The 26,613-nt window shown below is 43.0% G+C and overlaps 2 protein-coding genes across 5 annotated transcripts in view; both read right to left on the reverse strand.

Annotated features, from left to right (window-relative positions):
• The window catches only part of cyth1a (cytohesin 1a), a 77,520-nt gene extending 70,571 nt beyond the window's left edge, over window positions 1-6,949 (reverse strand). The window contains exon 1 of the mRNA XM_017711977.2: window positions 6,727-6,949. Within this exon, the coding sequence (XP_017567466.1) occupies window positions 6,727-6,745 (19 nt within the window). The 5' untranslated portion in view covers window positions 6,746-6,949. The remainder of the gene's footprint in view (window positions 1-6,726) is intronic.
• A 5,288-nt stretch (window positions 6,950-12,237) lies between these two features.
• Window positions 12,238-26,613, reverse strand: part of usp36 (ubiquitin specific peptidase 36) — a 32,672-nt gene continuing 18,296 nt past the window's right edge. For 3 of the 4 annotated variants that reach the window (XM_017711982.2, XM_017711978.2, XM_017711979.2), the window contains 9 exons: window positions 25,691-26,047; window positions 24,371-24,592; window positions 23,469-23,641; window positions 21,588-22,289; window positions 21,297-21,490; window positions 20,069-20,260; window positions 17,972-18,087; window positions 17,240-17,379; window positions 12,238-14,226 (listed from right to left, as the gene is read on the reverse strand). In XM_017711982.2, coding sequence (XP_017567471.1) covers window positions 17,248-17,379; window positions 17,972-18,087; window positions 20,069-20,260; window positions 21,297-21,490; window positions 21,588-22,289; window positions 23,469-23,641; window positions 24,371-24,592; window positions 25,691-26,047 — 2,088 coding nt within the window. In that variant the 3' untranslated portion in view covers window positions 12,238-14,226; window positions 17,240-17,247. The remainder of the gene's footprint in view (window positions 14,227-17,239; window positions 17,380-17,971; window positions 18,088-20,068; window positions 20,261-21,296; window positions 21,491-21,587; window positions 22,290-23,468; window positions 23,642-24,370; window positions 24,593-25,690; window positions 26,048-26,613) is intronic. The other variant, XM_017711980.2, reaches the window with a different exon arrangement.

Raw genomic sequence — 26,613 nt, forward strand, 5'->3', positions numbered from 1 at the left:
CACTCTTCAGCAAGCGACCTGATATGTACCATCTCTGTGTCTCTCTCTCGCCCGAGGAGAAATGCAAAGCTTCTGCTGCACTGCTGAAACACTGCAAACACCCACACAGCCTCTCTTCGTCAGCACACTGCGCATGGCTGTGTGGAGGCTTGGGAGAGCGCCACTGGAAAGAGGTGATGAGCGCATTTTTTAAAGGGCCCAAATCACAGAAAACTGAATTTTACTCGCCTTTTTCAAAGAAAGCTTCAAAATATACCGTTTACTCCCTGGTCAATATGGTCCACATGTGGAAGCTAATTTGCACAAAATAGCCTTTTTGAGTTCGTTGTGATGTTTCTGTTTATGCATCTCTGCCTATAGAGCCTACAGCACTTTAGCTCCAGGTCGTTCAGCCAAGGCACAAGAGAGGACAGCCAATCAAACATATTTCAGGCTTAAAGGCACAGGAGCAAAAACAGTGTTTAATTGTAAGATTTGTAAGATGCAAAGGAACATGAACTGTTCTGCTGCATAAAACCTGACCTCACAAACATTATACCACAAACATATAGACCATTTAAAGGGCAAAGAAAACATTTCTCCCTTTTTTTGGAATAAAATGCTCAATGTGACAAGTAAACAATGTCAAAGTGAATCCATATAGGCCATAACGTGTGGTTGGTTAGTGTAGTGGGTAACACCTCTGCCTTCTACACTGTAGACTGGGGTTCAATCCCCACCTGGTTAAGCCCCCTACACTATACCAATAAGAGTCCTTGGGCAAGACTCCTAACACCACCTTGGCCTTCCTGTGTAAAATGATCAAACTGTAAGTCGCTCTGGATAAGAGCGTCTGCCAAATGCCATAAATGTAATAAATGTAAAATTATCTTTAATCTTTAAAAAGGCTGGTTCTGGGCTCATCAGGAGATCGTGAGTTTGATCCCTGGTGATGCTGCAGCCGTCCATAACCGGGAGTCCAAAAGGGTCTCGCTCTCTCTGGGTGGGTAGATGCGCCCCCCCCCCCCCCCCCCCCCCCCTTGGCATTACCAGTCAGTAATAATGATGGAGAAACTGCATGCCAGCTGTTTGAATATCTCACATGCTTTAATGGGATTTCCAGATTTTTCTTATTTTCTGCATAGTTAATCTGTTAGAATGTAAACAAAGGCATTTGGTGTATTTTCAGGCGAAATTCAGAGTCAGATTTGTTCACAGTGGTGGTGATGGGAATCAGATGTCCTATTTAATGCCTCTAATGCCTTACTTACTGCCTCTAAAAGCTAGAATGGATAGATAGAATTTTTAAAATCCATTCGTGGTGGAGAGGTACATGCAGAGTGCAAAAAAAGTGTCCAAAGTAAAGTTTCCAAACTACTGTTTTAACATTATCAACATCACATATAAAAATACGTGATATGTAATTTCACTGCTGGTGCTGGACAGCAAATAAAAGGGCACGGCTATATTTGCATCAGACATCATGGCCACTGTTGCTGCACCCATTCTGTAAAGGAACTTGAGTCATTTCACCACAAAAACTAAGAATCTTAAAGATTGAATTATGATGAAATTTGGAAAAATTGGTGGAATTTCCCTTTAAAGAGAAAAGCTCAGTGTGAGCGGTATGGTGGATTCTCTTTGAGCAGGTTCAAAAGTGTCTCATCGCTTTAGTGTGCTCTGTGTGTGGGAGGCAGAGAGCTCCAGAGGCACAGGTGGTTCACACAAGCAGCCCACACACACGCACACACACACACACACACACAAACGCGTACACACACAGGCACGCAAACACACACACACACACAGGCACGCAAACACATGCACACACACAGGCATGCAAACACATATGCGCGCGCACACACACACACACACACACACACACACACAGGCACGCAAACACATATGCACGCGCACACATATGTACACACACAGGCACGCAAACACATATGCATGCACACACACACACATGCATAAAAAGGCATGCATGCGCACACACACACACACACACACACACACACACACACACACACACACACAAAAACATGCACACACACACACATATGCACACACACACACATATGCACACACACACACGCACATCCATTATCACAGAAACTGTGCAGGCAGAGAACAACAGCTCATCAGCTGTCACTCATAATGATTCTCGCTTCAGCCGTCTGATCTAACGCCAGCTCTGCGTCTGAATTTAGAGCCTGCCTCTGCCTGTCGTCTGATCCAGGTTCAGCCGCCAGCGCTGAGCTTGGTTACCGTGAGCTGAAAAGCAAGAGTCATGGTCAGCAGCACCTCTGCGAATATGACCTCTCACACAGCAAAGACTGCAGTGACCACTCTCACAAACCACACACCTGCAGACGATGTCAGTAACCAAAAGGGGGGAAAGCAAACCTCGCCATGAAGGTTTAGCAGCTAAATCTCCTAACAGTTTTCTGACTCTGAGGTTTTGGCCTCCCATTCTGCTTGATGGAATGATCATGCCTGCTTTATCCGTGAGGACAAGGCCCGAGTGTTTAACGTTTCTCTGGCTTAAACTCTCACCTGGTTAAACTGTTCAAAAAGTCACTGACCAGCAAGTTAAATGTGTGTTAAAGGATTCATTCATGAAAGGATTCCTTCCGATGTACAAGCATAAACGGCTACGATGAACAATAGGGCGTCTGGACGCTCCTCATAAACACGATGTCGGGAAATTGACATCACAAAATAGTAACTAGCAGCTGTTTGGGTTCGAGTAGCATTGCGAGCTGTACAAACATCTGCTGGGACTGAATCACGTTGCTCAGAGCGATATTAAAAATAAATACCACCGCAATATTAGATTAGTTCGATATTAATTAAGGACTAAGAATCCAGCCTAATTAAATGAGATAAAGTAGACAGCTATTCGATTATCACGATCCGGCTTATGTCTTTGTAAACACACAGTCCAGATCAACATCAGCCGGAGTATCAGCTGAGATTAAATGCTTTCTTAGATTAAATGGGAAGGTGAGAATGTATGTAAACATAGTTAAAAGTATTTGTCAGGTAAGCACGCATAATTAACAGCGCTTCTTTTACCGCTGGAGCACTGTTTGCCAGCATGCTCCCAATCAAAACATCACTAATCTTAATACATGCTAAGAAATAAGGACATGGCCCATTCTACCAAATCAGCTCACACTACACTAACTCAGTATTCAGACCTTGGATGTTTAAGAATTGTTATGATCACTTTAAACCCAAAGCATTCACTGAGAAAGAAATAAGCTAAGCATAAACAAGATCATCATTTATAGGGAACTTTTCAGAAGTGGCTGTTCCAAACACCTCAGTCCTAAATCCTAAATTTCAGCTTGTGAAAATAATAATAATTAAAAAAAAAAAACATCTTTTTTTTTTTACTTCTTTCAAAGTGAAGTTTAAAGATTTAGATTTATCATGACCTTCATTCAGAAATAAAGAAACTTTAAACCGTGCTCTCCCACGTTCATGTAAATGTAAATACTGAGTTTTAGCCTTATTTTAGCCACTCCCCTGCATTTCAGAGGAGGAAGTGAGACGGCATCCCTGTCCCTCACGGCCACATGGTGAGCGTTATCACTGCAAACGGTCACTAAGCACATGCAGCACTGTGGCAAAGTCTCAGGCACCCAAGATACATTTTCCAAATTTATTTGTGTATTATGTGTTTTTATATATATATATATATATATATATATATATATATATATATATATATATATATATATATATATATATATATATATATAAAATCAGGGTCATATATAATATATATAATAAATAGTGATTTTCTGGATGTTGGTGTGTTTGTTTACCCATCTCCAAGCCTCTCCTCCTCGAGGAAGCCCAGTATTATATGTAGTTAAAAAGCAGCTCCTGGTTTGACCAATCAGTGCTCAGTAAATTGAGCTCATGATGTAATTGATGATATTAACGAGTCTCTGTGGCGGCTGTGAAGGTGTCCAGGAAAAATCTGCACCCGAGAAATTCTTGTTACTTTTTACTGTTTTTCTGTTTATTTGAATTATGAATACGACTTTATTTGTTTATATGTTTACTATACGATATGTTTATAGGTGTACTATATCAGCACACATGAGCATAACAGCAGACCCATGTAAAGGGTCCTTCTTTTGTTTTGTCAATAATTTGTAGGTAGTCTGACCAGAGGAGGACGGGTCCCCTCCTGGTGAGCCTCGGTTCCTCCCAAGGTTTCTTCCTCAGCTCTGAGGGAGGTTCTCCTTGCCACTGGCGCCACTGGCTTGCCCACCTGGGGGTTTTACGTTCACGTTAAAACTTTGTCTTTACTGGGATTCTGTGGAGCTGCTACATCAGCTGTAAAAAGCAGTACACGTAAACTTGATCTGATTTGAAATGTTTATAATTAATATGATCTTAATGCATCATAGCAAAAGAGTAGGAATCATTTAGCACTGCAGAATCATCCGAAAGTGAACTACGTCTTTAAAACAGACTCGCAGGGGGCAGACCAAGGATGCAGGGCAGACAGAGCAGGAGCACGCTCAGCATCAAGCAAAACTGATTAGGGCTTGCATTTCAGGGCTTAATGCCCCTTACGAGATTACAGAATGGATATAACAGAGAGCCGTCTCAGTGCGATAGACATAGAGATGGTAGAAGAGCCCGGGGGTATAAACAGACACCGGAAGCCAAATACCCTCCAGAAGAGATAAGCAGACCTTTCGCTTTATGTTAGGTCGGTCAACTCCGCTCATATCGTGAAATACTTTGCTCAGCGCAAAAGGCGCTGGGGGCTGGAGCGGATTAATGATTGATTCTTACAGTCCTCGTCTCATCAATTAGTCTAAAGTACCCATTTAAATCTCATTGAATGACATTAGAGAGGGGGTTGTGCACTTAGTGGGCTTTCTCAAGGTTAAAAGTGGCTGCTGTTGTCTGCTGGTACATTACCAGAGGTGACCCTGAAATACTGCTGTGTAAACAGCATCCTCAGTTACTAAGTCAGGGGTGCGCAATTACGGTCCTGGAGGGCCGGACTCCAAACTGTGCTGGACACCAGCCCTCCAGGACTGGAGCTGTGCACCCCTGCAAGATGCGAACAAAGTCATTCAGAGTGGTTTGATGTGAAATGGCACAGTGTAGAGAAATTTACAGACTATGGTTTCTTTACTGTGGTCATAATAGGAACCGCAATCTATCCACAACTACAGCCGTTTTACTTAACATCCAAAATGCTGAGTCAAGCTGCGTCTTCTGGGGTTTTATATGCAGCGATGACGGTAAAATAGCGGTAAAGCTGAAAAAAACTTTTCTTTGGGGACTATTGTGCCTTACCACGCCTGCATGTGCCATGTAAAAATACATGTTTTGGGCCAAAACTTCATTTAAATACTATCGTGAAACAATGTCTCCGGCATCAGGCTGCATGTCTGGAACATGTGCCAGTCAGACTTCATGGCATTCGGACTCTTCAGACGTCTGGTTCCCATCACCACCACTGTGAATGATTATGGCTATTTTCTCTAACATGGGGTACTTTACACCTTTACACTCTACGTGCACGCACACACACACACACACACACACACACACACACATCTTCTAAGCCGCTTCTACTTCTGGGTCGGGGAGAGGTGCAGGAGCCGATCCTGGACACTGGTCACTGGTCACTGGGCGGAAGGCAGGATACACCCTGGACAGTCCGGCAGTCTATCGCAGGGCAGACCGACGTGCACTCACACACTCACACACTCACACACAGGGGCAATTTAGCAGTCCAGTTGGCCTGACTGCATGTCTTTGGACTGTGGGGGGAAAACCGGAGAACATATAACTCCACACAGAAAGGACCCTGGTCACCCGGCCGGGGAATCGAACCCAGGCCCTTATTGCTGTGACCTAGCCACTCGAAATTTCTTAAATTATTTACAACATAAATACACATTTTTTTACAAGCTGGAAACAGCGTAACTGGCCATAACTTGCATTCTCTGCGTTTCACACTTTTCCTCTCCATTTCACCCACTCACTGATGGACGGACGAGCGCTGCCGTCGTGTTGCACTCACATTAAAGCTCTAATCAAATTCCAGAGCCATTAACTTCCGCTGTTCTCTCTCATGCAGAGATCCTAGGAGAGATGATCTGCAAGGGGGCTGCTGCACACGCAGCTCTATTCTGAGATGCATGATGCACTTAGTGAGCCACACAATGAATAATTAACACGAGTCTTTCCATCTTGACGTGCAAGACCAGCACAGGGTGGCCTCCACTGCCATGTATCACAGCCAAACAGGGGCTGTCAACAGCATGATCTCGTTATACCTGGGCAAATAAAAAGGCACTACTTCTGCAGGGAACGACGGTTTATGGCTGTGATGGTTTTGACATGCCACTGAAAAACATCAGATCACAACATCATTCTGCATAGAGGACTTCTGAAAAGTTCTAACGGCCTTTCTGGCACTGCTAACACGAACGGAAGTAAGTTTGGACACAAGGTTATGAACGATCATGTGCCCTGACATCCTCATCAGGCAGATCTAGGGGTGGCCATGGTCTTGTGGGACCAGCCTTGCCGCAGAATCCGTTCACACCGCCAGCAGGACACGGCTATTAATAATTAACAGTGACTAACAGCCGTTTACACTCGTGCCTTTGGCCTGTCGGACCGCATTAATGCTACCTGTTAATCGTGCCCACAGATTCACTTCAGATGCGCAGCGAAGGACGCGTGACTTACCGAAGCTCCCTTCGTCCATGGCCAACGACTGACAGGGGCGTTCTCCGTAAAGCGGGGCTTCTCCAGCGCTGTCTCTGTCCTTCTCTCCGTCTCTCCGCCTCTACTGTCCGTCTACCAGGACTGCAGGACGCCTTACGGTCCCTCCGCCACGGCCGACTGCAGCCACCGAGCCGCTGCTGCTGCGGGCCAGCGCTCTGAGACGCTGCTGGGTCCCAACCGCCCCCCCTTACACGGGAACGTTTGGGCGGAGCGATAAGATGGGCGGAGCACCCACGTGCGGTGACGTAGGAGCTAGGAGTAATAATAACGTCAGTGTAAAATTTACTTCATGTATTTTTAGTATTTACTCAGAGTAATGACCCAGATTTTCCATCAGGGACCAATGATGGATGGATCTGTCTGTCTCTCTGTCTATCTGTCTGTCTGTCTATCTCTCTGTCTGTCTGTCTGTCTGTCTCTCTGTCTATCTATCTATCTATCTATCTATCTATCTATCTATCTATCTATCTATCTGTCTGTCTGTCTGTCTAGTTGTCTAGCTGTCTTTCTATCTATCTATCTATCTATCTGCCTGTCTGTCTGTCTATCTGTCTGTCTGTCTGTCTGTGTGTCTATCTGTCTATCTCTCTGTCTGTCTTTCTCTCTCTTTATCAATCTATCTATCTATCTATCTATCTATCTATCTATCTATCTATCTATCTATCTGTCTGTCTGTCTGTCTAGTTGTCTAGCTGTCGTTCTATCTATCTATCTATCTATCTATCTATCTATCTATCTATCTATCTATCTATCTGTCTGTCTGTCTGTCTGTCTAGTTGTCTAGCTGTCTTTCTATCTATCTATCTATTTGCCTGTCTGTCTGTCTATCTGTCTGTCTGTGTGTCTATCTGTCTATCTCTCTGTCTGTCTTTCTCTCTATCTTTCTGTCTGTCTTTCTCTCTCTTTATCTATCTATCTATCTATCTATCTATCTATCTGTCTGTCTGTCTGTCTGTCTGTCTGTCTAGTTGTCTATCTATCTATCTATCTGTCTGTCTGTCTGTCTGTCTGTCTGTCTATCTATCTATCTATCTATCTGTCTGTCTGTCTGTCTATCTATCTATCTATCTATCTATCTGTCTGTCTGTCTGTCTATCTATCTATCTATCTATCTATCTATGTCTGTCTGTCTATCTATCTATCTATCTATCTGTCTGTCTGTCTATCTATCTATCTATCTATCTATCTATCTATCTATGTCTGTCTGTCTATCTATCTATCTATCTATCTGTCTGTCTGTCTGTCTATCTATCTATCTATCTATCTATCTATCTATCTATCTATCTATCTATCTATCTGTCTGTCTGTCTGTCTATCTATCTATCTATCATAGAACAGTGTAATGCACTGAGAAATGTTAGTATAAATGCATGTCACTGTCAGTACAAAGCCATGCATCTCCATTTATGATGTTTTTTTGGTTACATATATTTTCATATGGCCAAAAGTATCTGCACACGTGATCATCACAGTACACATCCATTCCAAAACCGTGGGCATTGATAAGTAGTGGGCTCACCTTTGCAGCTCTAATGGCCTCCATTCATCTGAAAGGCTTTCTACAGGATTCTGGAGAGTGTTGGTGGAAATGTGTGCCCGTTTTGTCAGGTCAGGTCATTGTGCCTAGTGATCTTAGGCTTATGTGTAGCTGCTCATCCATGGAAACCCATTTCATGGAGCTCCAGAAACACAATATTTGTGCTGATGTTGCTACCAAAGGTAGCTTTGACCTCTGTAGCGAGCGATGCAACAGAAGGGTTTCAGCGCTCAGCGGCTCTGCTGTGTGAGGTTCTGTGGTCTACTCTATACATATGATTCACCTTGCAGGAGTAAAGTCAGAGACAGTAGCTCATCTGTTGCTGCAGTTTCTCTTCAAAGACCACGAAAAACCAGCTTAGATCATCTGCAAGCTGGTCTTAGCTGGAATTTTCAGCAAGCAGGTTTTTTCCTTCTCCTAAAAAGTTACCATTTTGGTGGTAGAAGGTTTTGGTCCAACAGTGACGATATGCAATTAAGCTTTTACTGAGTCCTTTGTTTACACTAGTTAGTTTCAAACATGATTTCACTGAATTCGGCTGCAGCAACACCAAAGCGTATAACGTCTTAGGTAGTAAAAACTAATGCACACATTAACATGATGGCAATAATCAGTCAATAAGTTGCCTTTCACCCTGTAACGTGCCTGTGTTTGAGCTTACATACAGCTGGTGTAACAGGCCCAAGGTCAGTGTTTACGAAAGCCTGTAAGCACTGCAGAAGGTCAGTTCAGTTACAGCATATACCATGACATAACCGCCACTGATTAACAGGCTTTTGAGTAATTTTCTTATTAACCTCAACAACATGTGAGACTTGACATCTAGTCTGATGCTGTCCCCTCTAACTCATTGCCAAGAATTGAGGACTCAGTAGATCATTGCCTGTGACTCACTGCGATTACCTCACACTAAATAAATCACCCTGACTGCAGTTTTTTGCAGTGCCCTCTGCGACTTGTCACTGAAGCATTTAACTGTGCATCTCATAGCCACACTTTCAGTCATCTTGTTAAAAGACGCTGTAGTTCTACACTGCGCAGCACTTACTGACGCCTCCAGCTTCAGCTATGCCTAACGTGCAGCATATTTCTCATACTACACCACCCGCGTATTATTATGAGCCTCACATGCTCCTGTAACTTTACTGCACTTGCTTTCTCAGTGGCCACGTTCCCTTGTAGAACAAATGCTGTTGTATTTCCATGGAAACAGCTGCTCACACTCAGGGCAAGCATGCATCTGTTTATTTGAATATAATCATATTAAACAAATAAAGGGCGGCACACTGGCACGGTGGGTAGTGCTGTCGCCTGACAGCGAGGAGGGCCTGGGTTCGATTCCCTAGCCGGGTGACCGGGGTCCTCTCTGTAGGAGTGTAGACTCCTACATGCATTCTGCAGTCTCAAACACTGAAAAATGCCTGTTGCTATTTCTTCTAGACAGTTTTGTAAAAATTACTACAAACTATATATATATATATATATATATATATACACACATCACTATTGTCAGAACAAAACCTCATATCTCCAAAATAGCAACTTTACTGGAGAAGGAAAAAACATACAGTACTTTCAATGGAAGTCAATGGAACCAGACGTTTTTGACCATTTATTTTGCTCCATCCTTCACGAAATTTACGCACAATATGAAGGCCAACAGCTATTTTCAAATAGTCAAATTATGTATATATATATATATATAATTATAAATAGTATATAATAAACAGTGATTTTCTGGATGTCAGTGTGTGTGTTTACCCATCTCCAAGCCTCTCCTCGAGGAAGTCCAGTATTATATGTAGTTAAAAAGCAGCTCCTGGTTTGACCAATCAGTGCTCAGTAAATTGAGCTCATGATGTAATTGATGATATTAACGAGTCTCTGTGGCGGCTGTGAAGGTGTCCAGGAAAAATCTGGACCCAAGAAATTCTTGTTCCTTTTTATTGTTTTTCTGTATATTTGAATTATGAATACGACTTTATTCTAATGTATATTGTGATAAACTCACTGCTGAGAGAAACTGTTAAAAAAGTTGCTTAGACGCCTAAAACTTTCACACAGCGCTTTGTATAATATATAAAGTAGAGAATGTAGAGATGATTGCAGAAAGATTAGCAGCAGTAACCAGCACACACAGTTGGACTGCTACATTTTAAAACAGGTAGAGACGTAGTTTATCAGCAAAAGGCCAGGTTTGCTGTCATTTAGTGATTTTATCAGCTCGTCATTATTAAAAGCTGACTAAACACGGCACATAGGCTAAAGACACTCAAGACAATGTGCACCGAAGCCAGTGCTCCAGTTCCTGAGAAGTCTTTTGGGACGACTGATTTTCTGTGAAATCCCAACTCATTGCTGACTTTATGTAGGACACTACAGCCCCAAACTAAACAACTTCCAGGCATTTTGTACATTAAATGGCCTTTTTTTGGGGAACTGTTCTCTACTGTTTCTATTAACCGATGGACTACGACTACCATAATAAAGGGAAACTCCACCATGCTTTCTACATTTCTGCATAATGAATGGTTTGATGTGAAATGCTCCGCTGTAGAGAAACTTACCAAGTCAGAATTCCCAGTGGTGGTGATGGGAACCAGACGTCCATCTCTGAAAAATCCTTTACAAAGGGATTTCATGAAATGGCTATGAATGTGCTGCCTGATGTCTGCGACATCGTTTTACGATCAGGCTTTTTGTTTAAAATGTACTTTATCAAATTATTTAAGGAGCTCATTGTGGACTTCAGAAGGAATGCTGACCCACATCCACCCATCCACATCAAGGGGACGGCAGTGGAGCGTGTCCACATCTCCAAGGATCTCGCCTGGACGACCAGCTGCTCCAAGCTGGTAAAGAAGGCTCACCAGCGCCTCTTCTTTCTGAGGAGGCTGAGGATGAACCACCTGTCCTCAGACATCCTGGTGAACTTCTATCGCTGCACCATTGAGAGCATCCTGACCAACTGCATCACAGTATGGTACGGGTGCTGCTCTGCCTCAGACCGGAAGGCGCTGCAAAGGGTGGTGAAAACTGCCCAGCGCATCATCGGTGCACCACTTCCTGCCATAGAGGACATCTACAGGAAGCGGTGTCTGAAGAGGGCTGGGAAAATCATCAAAGAACCCAGTCACCCAGCACACAGACTCTTCACCCCCCTGCCCTCTGGGAGGCGCTACAGGAGCCTCCGGACTAAGACCACCAGGTACCGGAACAGCTTCTTCCCAACAGCTGTCACACTCCTGAACTCTGCCTCCTGACATCTAAATAACACTGGACTGTACCCTAACACACACCAATAACACACAGACTTACACACCACTCAACACCACTTACATCTGCTGTATATACTGCCCATTATTGTATATACTGTGTAAATATTCCTGTTCATAAGTACATACTTATCCCCCTTCATATTTATAACCTGTTCATTCTTGTTTATAACCTGTATAACCCCCTTCATGTTCATCCCCCCTCATATTTTTAACCTGTATATACTATACTTACTGTACATTGTAACATACATATTTATATTTCTGCTAAGCACTTCTGGATGGATGCAAACTGCATTTCGTTGCTTTGTACCTGCAACATACGCAATGACAATAAAGTTGAATTCTATTCTATTTTAATGGTGGAGGGATACAAGAAGGGTGTTCTTGGCGTTGGATAGTAAAAAAGGAAGCAGTAGTCAGAGAAGTTTCTCTCCAAATGAGATTTCCCATCCAACCACTCGGACTGAAGTTCAGAAAAACCCAGCTTCCCCTTAACCTGCACCACTGCTCGCACCGCTCGGCTGAGCACGTGCCACCCATTATTATTATAACTGCCCAGTCACTTGGTGACCCGTCTACTGGTGACGGCAAAATCCTGTACAGGTAAACTGGATTCCAGATCACTGATCTGTCGCATCTTTACTTGAAAAACGAGACCACAGAATGTTTTTTTATTTTTTTTTTCACAAAAATCACAACTTTATTGCACCAGTATATTTATATTCATGTATCCTCGATATCGAATGTCTCTTAAGTCTTGAAAAGGCGGCGTAAAGGTACAGAATCAGCGGTGCAAATATGACATGAATCGGAGGTCGGAGCGTGTTCTTCGGCGTCGGTGCCGCTGAAAAAGATCTCGCAACATTTCTAACAGAACAGCAACACAGTCTACAGAACTCAGCTTTATTTTTATTTTTTTACTCTTTCAGACTTTAAACGAGGCTCCTTGCCGAGAAGAGCACGTCCTCTCAAACAGGACACCCGTACATCTACGCACTGAGAAGGTTCTCCAGATAACAGTTCCAAACCTTATAGAATATATTAGGTTTCATCTGCGAATGAATGTGCATTTTAATAAGCGTCTCGCTTTTAAATTAGAAAAAGTAGGACTTTCGAGATCTTCTACTCATCTTTTTTAGGAATCAATTCAAGGCAACTTTTCTAAAATGGAAGTACTGGGGGGGATAAATCTCGACTACAAGGATGTTTAGGAAGTCACAGAGCGCACGAGTGGGACTGTACAATGTTCTAGTCAAGAAAGCGTCACATCTTACTCTCAATAATCGACGACTTGGCTGTGGTCAAGTATCTGGAATAGAATTATTTTTGTCCCAAAGCACTATAGTACAATTACAGAGAGGTTTCTCTGCATCATGAATGACGGATGAGGGGAAAAGGAGCGGGTGAAAACTGGAAAGGGGGGCTGGGTTCGTTCAGAAGGCTTGACGGACGGACACAGAAAGCGATGTTCTCTTAAGACCGGCTTCTGCGGGGCGCTTCCTGAGGTGGACCCCCGGTTTCAGGTGACCTGTGAGACTTGCATAGAGTAGAAAGAGTGGCAATGGGATATGCGCTATAACCCTCCCTGCTGAATTCCATGGGGTGGAGTGCAGCCAACGCAGCCCCTCCAACGGTGAAACGGATCGACGTTTTGCAAGAAAGTGTGCTGACCAATTCTCCACCTTACGAGGGTACGGCCAATTAAAAAGGTGACCTAAGCTCACAACCTTTGGATATGCTTTGCTCCAACACAGAGCAGACGAATAACATGAGATTAAACACAGAAAAGGGCACCGTCTTCTCTTGAAGAAGATTCCCATCATATTCAAATTCTTCTGAACACATCGGAAAGTATTCAACTCAAATAAGGCAAACCCACAACACAATGGAAGATTCTGGGGCTTTAAGCGATGCTGCATATTAAAAAGGGCAATGCGTTCAGCAAGGCTAACATTACAATATTTCAACAGTCCATTTGGTTCCGAGGAGGTCCAAATTATGCAAGTAATTAAAAATATAATAAAAGAAAAAGAAGTATAAATGATCACATTGTTCAGAAGCACTCACTGCTGAGAAATGACTGATGGTGTTCTTACATATTTGGTATGTACTGTATTGTTCTTCTGGATATCCGAGTTTACTTCTGACTTGGGAAATGTTCTAAATGTCCAACATTCAGCACTGTGCTTCAGTGAGCTTTAAAAGAAAAAAAAAACAATACAATAACAAACAAACAAACAAAAAAGCACAAGAACATGATTTTGCTCCTGCGTAAATAAAGTGGGAGGCAGTACGAAACAGTGGTCTACGCCCGAATGTGCCACTAGCCCATAAAAGCACCGTTACCCATTACTGTCAGTTTTCAGGTCATACTTTCCCTCCTGTCCTGATAAGCAAGGTAGTGGCTACAGTACAGTATCTCATCATAGACATCAGCTGGATCAGTGTGACTAATGCCATTTATTAAGCTGATCTGACCCTACTGCCACAACGAGGGGCCTGGACTCCAAACACTGGACTCAGCCCCCGAGAGACGATTTTGGCCTCTGCTTCACAGCACATTGCGGTCCTCGGAGAGACCACGCAGCTTCTTGTCCAATAAGGCAAGCTGTCACCAGGGAGCACGAGCAAGATCCCATCATGAAACTGCAGAAGACAAAAGACAGAGAGTTATAAATACATCAGAACAGGAGTTAAGATCGCGGAACGCCTCTGTTCTCTTACCTGCCCCAATTACACGGAAATTACCTCAAAGTAAGTGATGGGCACCTGCAAGTCTTGCTGTCAAAGTCGTAGTGTTGTATAGCACCACAGTATTAGTGAGATTTAAAGGAGCATCATGATCAAGCAGATTCTCCCTCAGGAGTTCCTGACACAAACGTTAGGGCCAGTCCAAACTATTTAAATACACACATTCACCAGCCACTTTATTAGGTAGGATTATTGCTAGTAAAAGGTTGGACCCCCTTTCACCTTCAGAACTGCCTTAATTCTTCATGTCAGACTTTCAACAAGGTGTTGGAAACGGAAAAGATTCTGGTTGGTTATTTGAGTTCCTGTTGTCTTTCTATCATCTGGAACCAGTCTGCCCATTCTCCTCTGACCTCTCACATCAACAAGGCATTTTCTTCCACACAACTGACCGCTCACTGGATATTTCCTCTTTTTCGGACCGTTCTCTGTAAACCCTAGAGATGGTTGAGCGTGAAAATCCCAGCAGATCAGCAGTTTCTGAAATACTCAGACCAGCCCGTCTGGCACCAACAACCACGCCACGTTCAAAGTCCCTTAAATCCCCTTTCTTCCCCGTTCTGATGCTCGGTCTGCACTTCAGCAAGTCGTCTTGACCACCTCTACATGCCTAAATGCAGTGAGTTGCGGCCGTGTGATTGGCCGATTAGGTATGTGTTAAGCAATTGAACCTAATAAAGTGGCTGGTGTGTGTAAGTAGCTGTTCATTACCTTAAAAAAACGAATACCAAACAAAAACAGTGGGCTAAACTAAATGTAATATGTGGCTGCCCGACCCCTTTACAACTCGAACAGCCTGCACACTTCCGGACAGGCTTTCCGTGAGATTTGAGTGCGTTTATGGGAGCTCGCAAATCCACGTTCCAGTTCCAAAGGTGTTCGATGGGGTTGAGGTCAGGACTCAACACCAAAATAAAACCATGTCTTAATGGACCTCACTTTCCTTTAAGACCACAGTCATGATGGAACAGGGAAGCGCCTTCCCCAAATTGCTGCCACAAAGCTGGAAGAACGTAATCGTAAAGACGTGCCACTTTAATGCGCTTCAGCAGGCGACAGCCCCGCTCTGAGGTGGTGTTGCTTCGACATGCTTCAATTTCACAATAATACCACTTACAGTTTATTGGAGCAGATCTAGCAGGGCAGAAATTTCACACAGTTACTTGTGGCAAAAGGCATCCCATGACACGGCCACATTTAAAGTGACTAAGCTTTCAGTATGGCCCATTCTACTGCCAGGGTTTTGACTATGGAGACTGTATGGCTACCAGATATGGCTGAAGCAACAGAACTCCATAATTAGTCCACATACTTTTGGCCATACAGGGATGTGGGAGATGTTAAAAGTTTAAAAAAAAAAAAAAAAAAAAAAAAAAAAAAAAGTTATAGCTGGATTAGTTTAGAGTACACTGTAAATGCATTCCTACAGGATGTGGAAGAGTGCGATACTCTTCACTCGCTCACAAACGGGAAGAAATAAAAGTTAATAAATACAAAAAAAGAAAAGTGCCTGAACTGCGCCGAAGTTCTTGGTATTTCACAGCAGACAAAGACAAAGAGCATTTTCTGTCCGTGTGTTTTAAAAGTAATGGATAAATGAATAGAACCTTCGTTTAGGCCTGGGTGACCCGAATTGCCACATCACAAAATTTCAAGACATTTTCATCAGATACACATCATAATATTTAGGGTTTTTTTTTTTTGTGAGGACGAAGAAGTCAACGATGAAGACTAAGAAGATGATGTCAAAGATGACAACAAAGAAGACGATGACAAGACGAAGACGTCGCAGAAGACAGAAAACTAAGAAAATGACGAAGAAGAGAAAAAATGATGAAGACAAAAAATGATGAAGACAAAAAATGATGAAGACAAACACGACGATGAAAAAGACTAAAGATGACAAAGACGACAAAAGACAGACTAAGAAAACGACGAAGACAAAAAAGCCAAGTTGACGAAAAAGAAGACTAAGACGACGAAGAAGACGAAGATATCCACAATAAGACCAAAAAAGCATATTGTGGCATTAATGATCACTATAAAATTCATCATATTCCCTGCCCCCATGTTCAGTTGTCCTTATTCCACTTATTTAAATAACCTTCATGTAGACGACATTTGAGCGCAGCTATTAGATGTGACAGCAGGACTGGAATAAAGGCAGCATTAGCCAATTTAAACCTCTGACTCTGGAACCTTGAACCTTTAACCTTGTACTAAAAAAATGCTGCTGCTTCAACTTAAACTATAGATGTCTGCTGATTTGATTATGGACATACGCTCAATATTGCAAAAACACAAAAAGAGTCAGAAAATAGACACAGATGATTTTTGTACTTCACACAAATGGTGCAAGAAACTACACCGATTAACACAGACGTGTGCTTGTCCTTGGAAAGGTGTGGCAAGCAGCATGGTAGCCAGATCTGGTGTAAAATGGGCTCAAGACGCACATCTGGCGCAGACACGGTGAACCGAAACCGTGTTTAAAATGGAAGATTATCTGTTTCGGAAATGCACATCTAAAAATGCTTTGCTGATTTTAAGAACTATTTCAGTTCTCACTCACAACTCAAAGACTAAAATACCACCCTGAGTACACAGCATCATGTTAAGGGTTGTATTAATGTAAATCGGGCCAATAAGCAAGTTTTAGGAAGCAAAGCATCTGTTCTTTAAGCATAAGCAAGAGTGGCTTCACTGCTCCAGACCTAGAGAGCTTTAGATTCTTGGTCAAAAAGCAGGACACTGGATCACACAGCAGCTGGGAAAAGGCCATGCCTTTCTGAAGTAGTCTTAGCGCTGTTAAATCATCTTACATACGCAGACAGTGTTTTCAGTCTGCTGAGCTGAAGCTGAAACGACCCTGTTGTGTTTTGTTCTGCACTCTGAACTCCAGACTCACCCCTCACATCAGTAGCGATACCCCAAACTGTTCCTCCTTCCTCCTGGTGTGACGGACCACATTTGGCGACGGTCTTGGATCTTCTGGAAGACATTGCCACTTCTTCTCCTCTCTTTTCTGTACCTCTTTATTTTCTTCACCTATGGATTTTTATACAGTAAACAAGGAAGAGAACATTGACGCAGGCACTGACCAATATAACCGCTGTATCGTATATCTTTGATAAGACAAAGGCACATTTTGGCTTCTTCATCATTCCACTGGTTTTTGCCACGTACCTTGTTTTATAGACGACTCGTGCGACTAGAACATTTGTATTAAGATTATTTAGCGGTTGGATAGTGTAGTGGATAACACCTGGGGTAGACTGGGGTTCAATCCCCAGCTTGGTCAAGCACCCTAACACTATACTAATAAGAGTCCTTGGGCAAGACTCCCAACACTTCCTTCGCCTACTAGTGTAAAATCATCAAATTGTAAGTCGCTCTGGATAAGAGCGTCAGCCGAATGCCATAAATGTGAAAAGTGTAAATTTATTCGCCAAATCTGTTTCAATCACATTTCTTTTTTCTTTTATCAGCAAATTCACAATTCAAGCTTGTCCTAGCATTTCGGATTCAATATTTCCCTCGTGTTTTATTAGTCAATGTAAAAATATACACACACATAAATCACAGAAGGAAGTTATACAGATCAATGACACGCTTGAAGAAAAAACGTCCACCTCTTTACCTTCCCACTGTCAAACTCCTCGTCCCATTCATCAAGTACGGTGTCGTGTTTAGCATAGTGGGCTTCCTCGATGGCGTCTCTGCTGATTGCGGAGCGCTCTCCCTCCCAGCTGAGGACTGAGAACAAAAAACAACCAGTATTAATCTTACTGATTTGGTTGAATTCAATCATGAATATTATACACATGCTCCATCAGTCTAATGATATTTGAGGGAGCCAAGTAAACAAGAGCAAGCTTTACAGCAGTGTTTTGGTCTGCCCTATGCTCGAATTGGACAATGTGGAGAAGCAGACTGGCTGAAATCGTGTTATTCTCAAGATAACATGCGCACTAACTTTTGGGAAAGGCTACACATCAATTTGATGCCCCATGCAACGCATTTGCCACTATACTGGGATTTACAGTGGGTGAAATACACAATGCAATAAAGATTTTCTGGCTGTGAATTTTCTTGAGTGCTGGAAGTCCCAAAAGACAAGAACCAACAGAACCACATTGTTTCAGCCATCTGAACAAAACAGTTTTTTTAAAAGAAGTTTATGGTAAAACAGCCAGATTTGTGCCGAGAGTAAGAGCTTTGATTGCCGTGGTACTGCAGTGTTAAAGCATTTTGACAATAACAAAAGTAGTAGAATCTGAAATATAGGTCAGAACCTGACTGCTCATAAAACAGTGCATCAATTCAGATAAGTACTTTTCAATGTAGCCAAACAGACGTTTTTAATTGTTTTGCCATTTTTCGGTTCGATGCTTTATGTACAACCCCTTTTCCAAAAACGGACACTATAAAATAGGATGGAACGATATGCAAATCATGTAAACCACCTGAAGAAAAATACTAAAGACAACACATCAAACGTTGAAACTGAGAAATGATCGTTTTTTGAAAACTATAAGCCCATTTTGAATTTGATGCCAACAACATGTTCCAAAAAAGTTGGGACGGTGGCTGTTTAGCGCTGTTTCTCATCACCTTCTTTTACCAACACACTGCAAGCATCTGGGAACTGAGGAGACCGACTGCTGAAGTTTTGAAAGCGAAATGTTTTCCCATTCTTGTTTGATATAAGAGTTCGACTGCTCAACAGTTCGGGGTCTCCTTTGGTTTTCCTTTGATTTCATAATGCACGAATGTTTTCAGTGGTGACAGGTCACACATGCCATGTGCACTAATGCACCCTTATACCATCATGTATACTGGCTTTTGGATCCAGTTTATGCAGCTTATGTTTATTTATTTATATATATATATATATATATATATATATATTTTTTTTTTACACACACACACACACACACACACACACACACACACACACACACAGCGACAGTGCTTTTCAGAGGTCTCCACCTCTCTGGGAAGCTCTTTTTCTATCCAGTCATGTTACTGACCTGTTGCCAATTAACCCCCAGGTGTTTTTAGCATTCACAACTTTACCAGCCTTTTGTTGCCCCCGTCCTTTTTGGAACAAGTTAAAAATATGCAAATATCTTTCCAAAAACAATAAAATTTGTTAGTTTCAACATTTGATATGTTGTTGTTTTAGGGTTTAAATGAGTTGCACTTTGTTTTCATTTTGCACAGCGTCCCAAGTGTTTTTGGAAATGGGGTTGGAACATCACAGCATGGAAAAGGTTTGAGATGCCGTTTAAAGGCATTATTTGATTAAATTAGTTAAACAGACTTTGAATGTAATTTGAAGGTTTATTATAGCATATTATTGTTTTATACTTTATTTATGTGCTGTAATGACCACTATTATAGTCATGACATGGTAACCAGCGCTAACCCGTCAGGTTTTATTCTGCACTTTGGGTGATGGACTGGCCAGTTCAGGTCAGTCGTGGAATCTAAACATGATGTGGTTTTGGGTCAGTTTCAGACAGAACTTTGGGCTCAAGTTAGGTTCGGACTGGGTCAGCCTTGGCCAGAATATTTTTTCAGGCCGTTTCTGGTTTGGACCTGGGTTTTTAGACCTGATTAAAACTCTAGATAAGAAACAGCAAATTCTAAATAACCATAAGTCCAACTAAACCTCCATATGAATTAAAATAAATAAATAATTTTCCATTAACCAGTGATGGTCCAGTCTTACCTTCAGTTCCATAAGCTTTATCTGTGGCGTTCTTAAGGAGCTCCTCGACCACATCAGAGCTCTTCTTTCCGTCCCAAGCCACGGAGGCGGGACGAGGCCTTTTCTCATCCAAGTCTTCCGATCCCGCAGAGCTCTTGCTGAGCTTGTAGCCGTCTTTAACCTGGCTGTCCCAGACCACCACGGCTGCTAATCCTAGTGGCCACAGAAACAGATGCCAAGATTACCGCATCGTTCACACAGGCTGACGGGCTGAAATGTTTCAGTGAAGAAATAAAGCAACAGGGCACTTCTTGTGGGTGGGAATGTGTGTAGATTTAAATCTACTCCTAACCATGTGCACACAGAAACCCCTAGTGGTAAAGAAACAGCGCGACTGAAGTAAGACAAAATTAATATTCCAAAACTGTCGTTCATTTTCATCCGTTTCAGCATAATTGATGGACTCCCTGGCAAGTGCACTATAAAAATAAAAAAAAAAGAAGACGTACTTAAATGTGGTAACCACCTGTGAAGTAATTTATTTGACTGAAAGTCTAAAAATTCACTGATCTTGTCTTGCTTAATGTTTTGGGAGCTTTAAATGTGCCGGAAGATCCAGCATCCCCCCGCGACCCTGAGGGAGAAGCGGCTTAGAAATGTGCTGGAAGAGTTAAGCATTTAGCTTTAATTCTATTTCTAGATATTATATCAGAAACTCAAAAGTAAAAGAACCAAAATCCTATAAATACCAGTAGAAATACAATTTGAAATGAGTGAAATTTTAAATGATCAAATTTAATTCTTACACATTAGAATGGAAAGCCGTCAATTCAACTTTTCATATTTTTAATAGGGAAACATGCTTTTAAGGAAAAGCTGTTTACAATACACACTTAAAAAAGGTTCTAGGACCAAATTTATTCATGCTAAAATTCCTTCGGGATCAATAAAGCATCTACCCATCTTTAACACGTTCTCCATCAATCTGATGAACACGTTCAGGATGCAAAGAATCCTTTGATCATGCAGAGGGTTCTTTGAGTGTTTATGGTTCTATACCGAGCTGTTTTTTCTTCACTAAAGAACCCTTGAAGAATCATCGTTTTTAAGTGTGTATATAGCTATTTGGGGGCGTGTATTTAGGAAAATGAACCTGGCCAGGAACAAGCAGAGCAGGATTTCTCCTCTCTCCACTGGTGGTTTTTATGCCCAGATATAGAACATGTTCTACACACGCTGGTGCTGGTACCTGTGGTAGGTTTGGACTTCTCTCTCTCCATATGGTTCTGACCAAACGGCTCATCTCCAGCAGGGTCTTTGTGGGACACCTTGGGTTCTCTCAGCTTGGCCTCTTCTCTTTTCCTCTTTTTGGCTTTCGTCTTTGACTCACTCAAATCCCCCAACTCTGAATCCGTTTGCATCGTCCCACTTCTTCCAGCACTACTGTAGAAAAAAGGGCATCTATTCGTATCATTTGATAATTAGAGAAACAACTTTTCAATTTTGGAATAAAAATCAAAAACGTATGAATCCATCAAACCTTTCAGAAATTTCAGGTTCACCCTCGGGCTCGTCCAGCTCCTTTCTGGGCTTCTTCTTTTTCTTCTTCTTCTTTTTTAAGGTTAAGCCCTGCAGGGCTGGTCCAGCGCAAAGTAACGACTGAGTTGGTTGGGGCTCTGACTGACTCTCGGGTTGGGCCTTGGGCGGAGACGGTTTTGGTTCTGTGGATGGTTCTGACAGCTTTTTTGGCCGTTGGGTACTTCCTTTAGCATCTACACTGACCCCCCATGTGTCTCCAAGGCACCAGTCTTCATCTTGAGGGGGCGGCTCAAGATGGGACTGCACACCCTCTGCCTGAGCCTCAAGTCCGTTCAGCTCCTCCTCTCTTTTCCTCTTCTTCCGTTTCCTTTCTTTCTTCTTTTCATGTCTGCTCTCTGGCTCCGCCTGCAGGGGTTTGGCAGGAAGCTCATCGACGGGGGCTTCTACTTCTGAGTGGCGCCGCTTCTTTTTCTTCTTCTTCTTCATCTTTAACATGACACAAAGTCCATCAGAATTGCCTGCACTGGACTCTGCAGTTTTCTTGATTGGTCCAGCAATGCTGGTAGGGTGGGGCTTACACTCGCTGACTGGCGAAGAGAGTGTGGGATTCTTTGAGGAAGAGGAGAGCTGTTTAAGGGGGCTTGTATTTTTAAAGAGATGCATCACAGGTGGAGGCTGCAGCTTGGGTGAATGGAATGGAACCCTGAGAATAGAAAAAACACAATAAGATGAGAAAAAAATGCAACAGCGCAGTTATATTACAAAGAAATGCTTACCACAGAAACTCTATGCAATATATGGCCAAAAGTTTGTGGACACCCTTCCTAATGACTGAATTTGCATGTTTCAGGCACAAACACTGCTTACAGGTGCATAAAATCAAGAATTCAGAAATGCAGTCTCTGTAGACAAACACCGGCAGTAGAACGGGTTGCACTGAAAAGCTCACCGAGTCATCGGATGCCAACTTTGCCCCAATTAAAATTTAATTTCTGCCATGGTAGACGTGCATCAGACAACTGTAAGTGCTATTATTGTGGAATGGAAGTATCAAGAAGCAACAACAGCTCAGCCACAAAGCAACAGACCAGAGCAATATATAAGTGTTGTTAAATAGGCGGCACAGTGGCACGGTGGCGTGGTGGGTAGCGCTGTCGCCTCACAGCGAGGGGGGCCTGGGCTTGATTCCCCGGCCGGGCAACCGGGGTTCTCTCTGTGTGGACTGTTTGCATGTTCTCCCCGTGTCTGCGTGGGTTTCCTCCGGGTTCTCCGGTTTCCTCCCACAGTCCAAAAACATGCAATCAGGCCAATTGGACATGCTAAATTGCCCCTAGGTGTGAGTGACTGTGTCTGTCGGCCTGCCCTGCAATGGACTGGCGACCTGTCCAGGTTTATCCTGCCTTCTTTAATTTTTACATGTTACAATGGAAATTTATCAGATCAACTTTAAGGTTTTAACCATACACACTTAAAAACGATGGTTCCATGTAGAACTATACTAAATACATTCTCCAGTCAGTCAATCACAGAGCAATAAACCACAGGGACTGAAACACATGGCACATATAAATCACCTGTCCTCTGCTGCATTACTACAGATTCAAACTGCCCAAGTTCCCTACGAGCAAAGCCAAGTGTAAGCTGGAGTGCTGGAAAGCACACCACCACTGGACTCTAGACAAGCGGAAACCTGTTCATGTACAAATCTGGATGTCCATATACTTTTGGCCATAAAGCGTGGACGGTTTCATCAATGTACAGGGTTAAAGCAATGTATACAATGTTTACATTTTAGGGCTCATTTTAAGCATTTTGAGCATAAAGTCCCCTCATTCGTTCTAAACTCAAAGAGCAAATGTCATCAAAACAAACAAGACGGTACCTGTGGTGTTGGGAAGGTGAAGCGGGGGCAAGATGGTGAAAATCAGCTGGATGCGTAGGGTCACGGGACTGATGATGTGATGAGGAGGGCGATGCCTCAGTGCTGCTGCGGCGGTTGCTGCTGCTGTTGTTGTTCGGGGTCCTGCTGAGGCTGAGGCTGAGACTGGGACTGGCCTGCAGTTATTGACATAAATAAAAACTTGGTGGTCGAAAAAAAAAAATTAAAATAAACCATAGCCAACGAAACATGATGAAGATAGAGGGGTCCAAACATGGAGGGAAATCAAGACCAGAACACGAACAAAACAAGGAAAGAAGAAGAAGAAAAAAAGAAAAGAAAACAAAAAAAAACAGAAAAAAAAGAAAAAAGTATGGCAGAGAAGAATTAGAAATGGTTAGAAATAAAGAATACAAAAGCAAAGGAAGACAAAGAAATTCTAAAAAGGACAGTAGTGCCAACCTGAGTCAACAGCATAGACACAAGAGCACACAAAAGAGATCCAATGCTTCATTTATCAGCGCAGCTATGCAACCCAATGGGAGAACTTTCACTCATGAATATTCTCTGGAAAAGAATGAGGGGGCAGGCAGCAAGCAAACAGACACGCATAACTCGGAGACGGAGCTGAGCGGTGTGTCCTACGCTGTTATAGCGATATAAACCAAAGTCACTGGGCTTTTTCAAATGTACTCGACTTTATTAAACACAACAGCATTAACCAATTCTGTAACTGCCTTAGATCAGTTGTTCTCGTTTCCTGAAACGTTGCCGTTCATATGACCTACACAACGTTTATTGGTTTTAATATCGCAATACAGTTTTCAGGCAACACCGTCCAGCCCAACGACAATCACTGCTACACCGACCATGTAGCCACATAAAGACATGGGGGTCACACTCACCTTCTTGGCGGACAGGGCCAGCCTCTTGGCGGGAGGAGGAGACATGGTGCTGTTGGGTTCGGACGAGATGTTGGTGAGGGCCGGCGGTTTCAGCTTCGCCGACTTCTGCTCCTCCGTAGCTGCTCGCTCTGCACTTTTAGCCGGAGAGGCCGTCCCATTCACGCTGCTCTTGGAGAGGGCGGACACATCTCCCACGGGAGCACTTCTGGTGCCGATCGATTCCTAGAGGTCAGAGGCGACAAGTCGCATTAATGTTTTAGTCTATGCTGTTTACAGCTATAAATGACAAATCAATGACTACACAAGGTTCGCCGATTCTGCATATACACCATTTCACATCGACAATGCCCATCAAACCTTTGGAGGCCTAGCTTTCTTTTTTTTTTTTTTTTTAAAAGTGTTTTTAATAAGCATGTTTTGTCACAATAATACATTAAAAACTAAATATGTCTATTTCAAGGAAAGAAAAATGCCACATGCAAATGTGCATGGAACTCTCTGCCTGATCAGGACCGTGAGGACATTTCAGAGACAGCAGTGACAAACAACTCCACCACAGCAAGCTGTAGCTCGTTTTTGCATTTTATACTTCTATATATAGACCGGGGCAGTCGTGTGCTGGAGGTTAGGGAACCAGCCTCGTGACTGGAAGGTCACCGGTTCGATCCCCAGAGCCAACAGCACACGACTGAGGTGTCCTTGAGCAAGACACCTAACCCCCAACTGCTCCCTGGGCGCCGTGGATTGGGCTGCGAAATGTGCTCACTGCCCCCTAGTGTGTGTGTGTGGTGTTTCACTTCACGGATGGGTTAAATGTGGAGGTGAAATTTCCCAGTTGTGGGACTAATAACTGTCACTTAAAACTTAAATATTCTGGCAGAAATCAGACTTTGAACCTGAGCGAGATGTATAGAATCACAGGGGCCTGCTGGCCTGTGTTAACAAGCCTGTTGTGAATAGGTCTATTGTGGTTGACATCAAATTACACTGTACTGTAACTCATGTGGACAGTGAGACTGCCGATTACGCTGTTGGTATGGATGATCTTTTTGAAAACAGAGAAAAAAAAAAAAATCCTCCGTTTCCAAAAATATCTGGATGGATATCTGGTGGACGAGTTCTTCAATATGTTATTACAACCTGAAAAAAAGGATGCTAACTTATTAAGAACATGTGAGAAAGCCACGTCCACTCACGCTTTTGATGAGCAGAGTATTGAACTAACCTAGTCAATATGTTGTGTTAATATGTTTATGGAAGAATATTCTTGGAGCTATAGGACTTTTAGCATAATGGATATTGGTATGCGGGAAGTGCCACCTTGGACTCTGAGGAGGTGTCCGCCGACGAGGAGTCCGACAGGGACTTGAGTGAGGTAGACAGCACCAGACTGCGGCCCTCGCCGCTGCCTCTCTTGTCAGGGTCGGACTTGGCGATCCCGTTGGAGGAGGCGCTAGGTGCAGAGCCACGGGCCTGGGGCTGAGGAGCAGGCTTCTTCAGTTTTTTGAAGGGCTCCTCAATCAGTGATGGGCCACCCGGAACCCTGGGCGCAGCGTGGGCAGCAGGCGTGCCGTTAGCTAGCTTGGGTGACTGGATGCCAGAGCCATTTCGAGCAACAGGTACACCCAGACCCCCGTCCACAGACTGGATCTTCCTTAGCTGAGCAGTGTCCAGTTTCTATAGGAGATTAGAGAAAAGACAAATGAGCAATTACCCAATTTTATGTAGCTGGCACTTGAAGCAACAGCTCTGCCAAAAAACATTGGTGGCAATGAGCTTCTAAGCTCAATCACTTGTTGGCTATATTATGTTAATCAGACACTAAGCATACTTTGGCTAACTGACCCCACTTGTGGTGAGGAGAAAACTGCAAATATGATTCCTCAAAGAACAAAAATCAACTGTAAAAGTCAACACTGAAGGTTAAAGCTAAGCAAGACCTCCTGGCCAACGTACCATTAATTGCCGTATGCGAGTCACTTAAAGGAGACCAAACAGATCATACAGATCAGTTTCCCAGCCCTCTAAATAAACTTAAACCCAAAGGACCACCAGAAACAACGCAGCTTTTTTTAAAATTATTATTTAAAAACCCACACAACTTGATTCCTACATCTCCCAGGGTTCATTTAGACTGTTACAGCTAGTGGGGTGTGCTTATACCTGCAGTGCAGGTCACTGGTTTTTTCTTCGTACAAGTCTTTAAATTTGTGGAATTTAGAAACGTTTTTTTTATCCTGAAG

This window comes from Pygocentrus nattereri, chromosome 14 (assembly GCF_015220715.1).
Source record: "Pygocentrus nattereri isolate fPygNat1 chromosome 14, fPygNat1.pri, whole genome shotgun sequence".
Taxonomy (NCBI): Eukaryota; Metazoa; Chordata; class Actinopteri; order Characiformes; family Serrasalmidae; genus Pygocentrus; species Pygocentrus nattereri.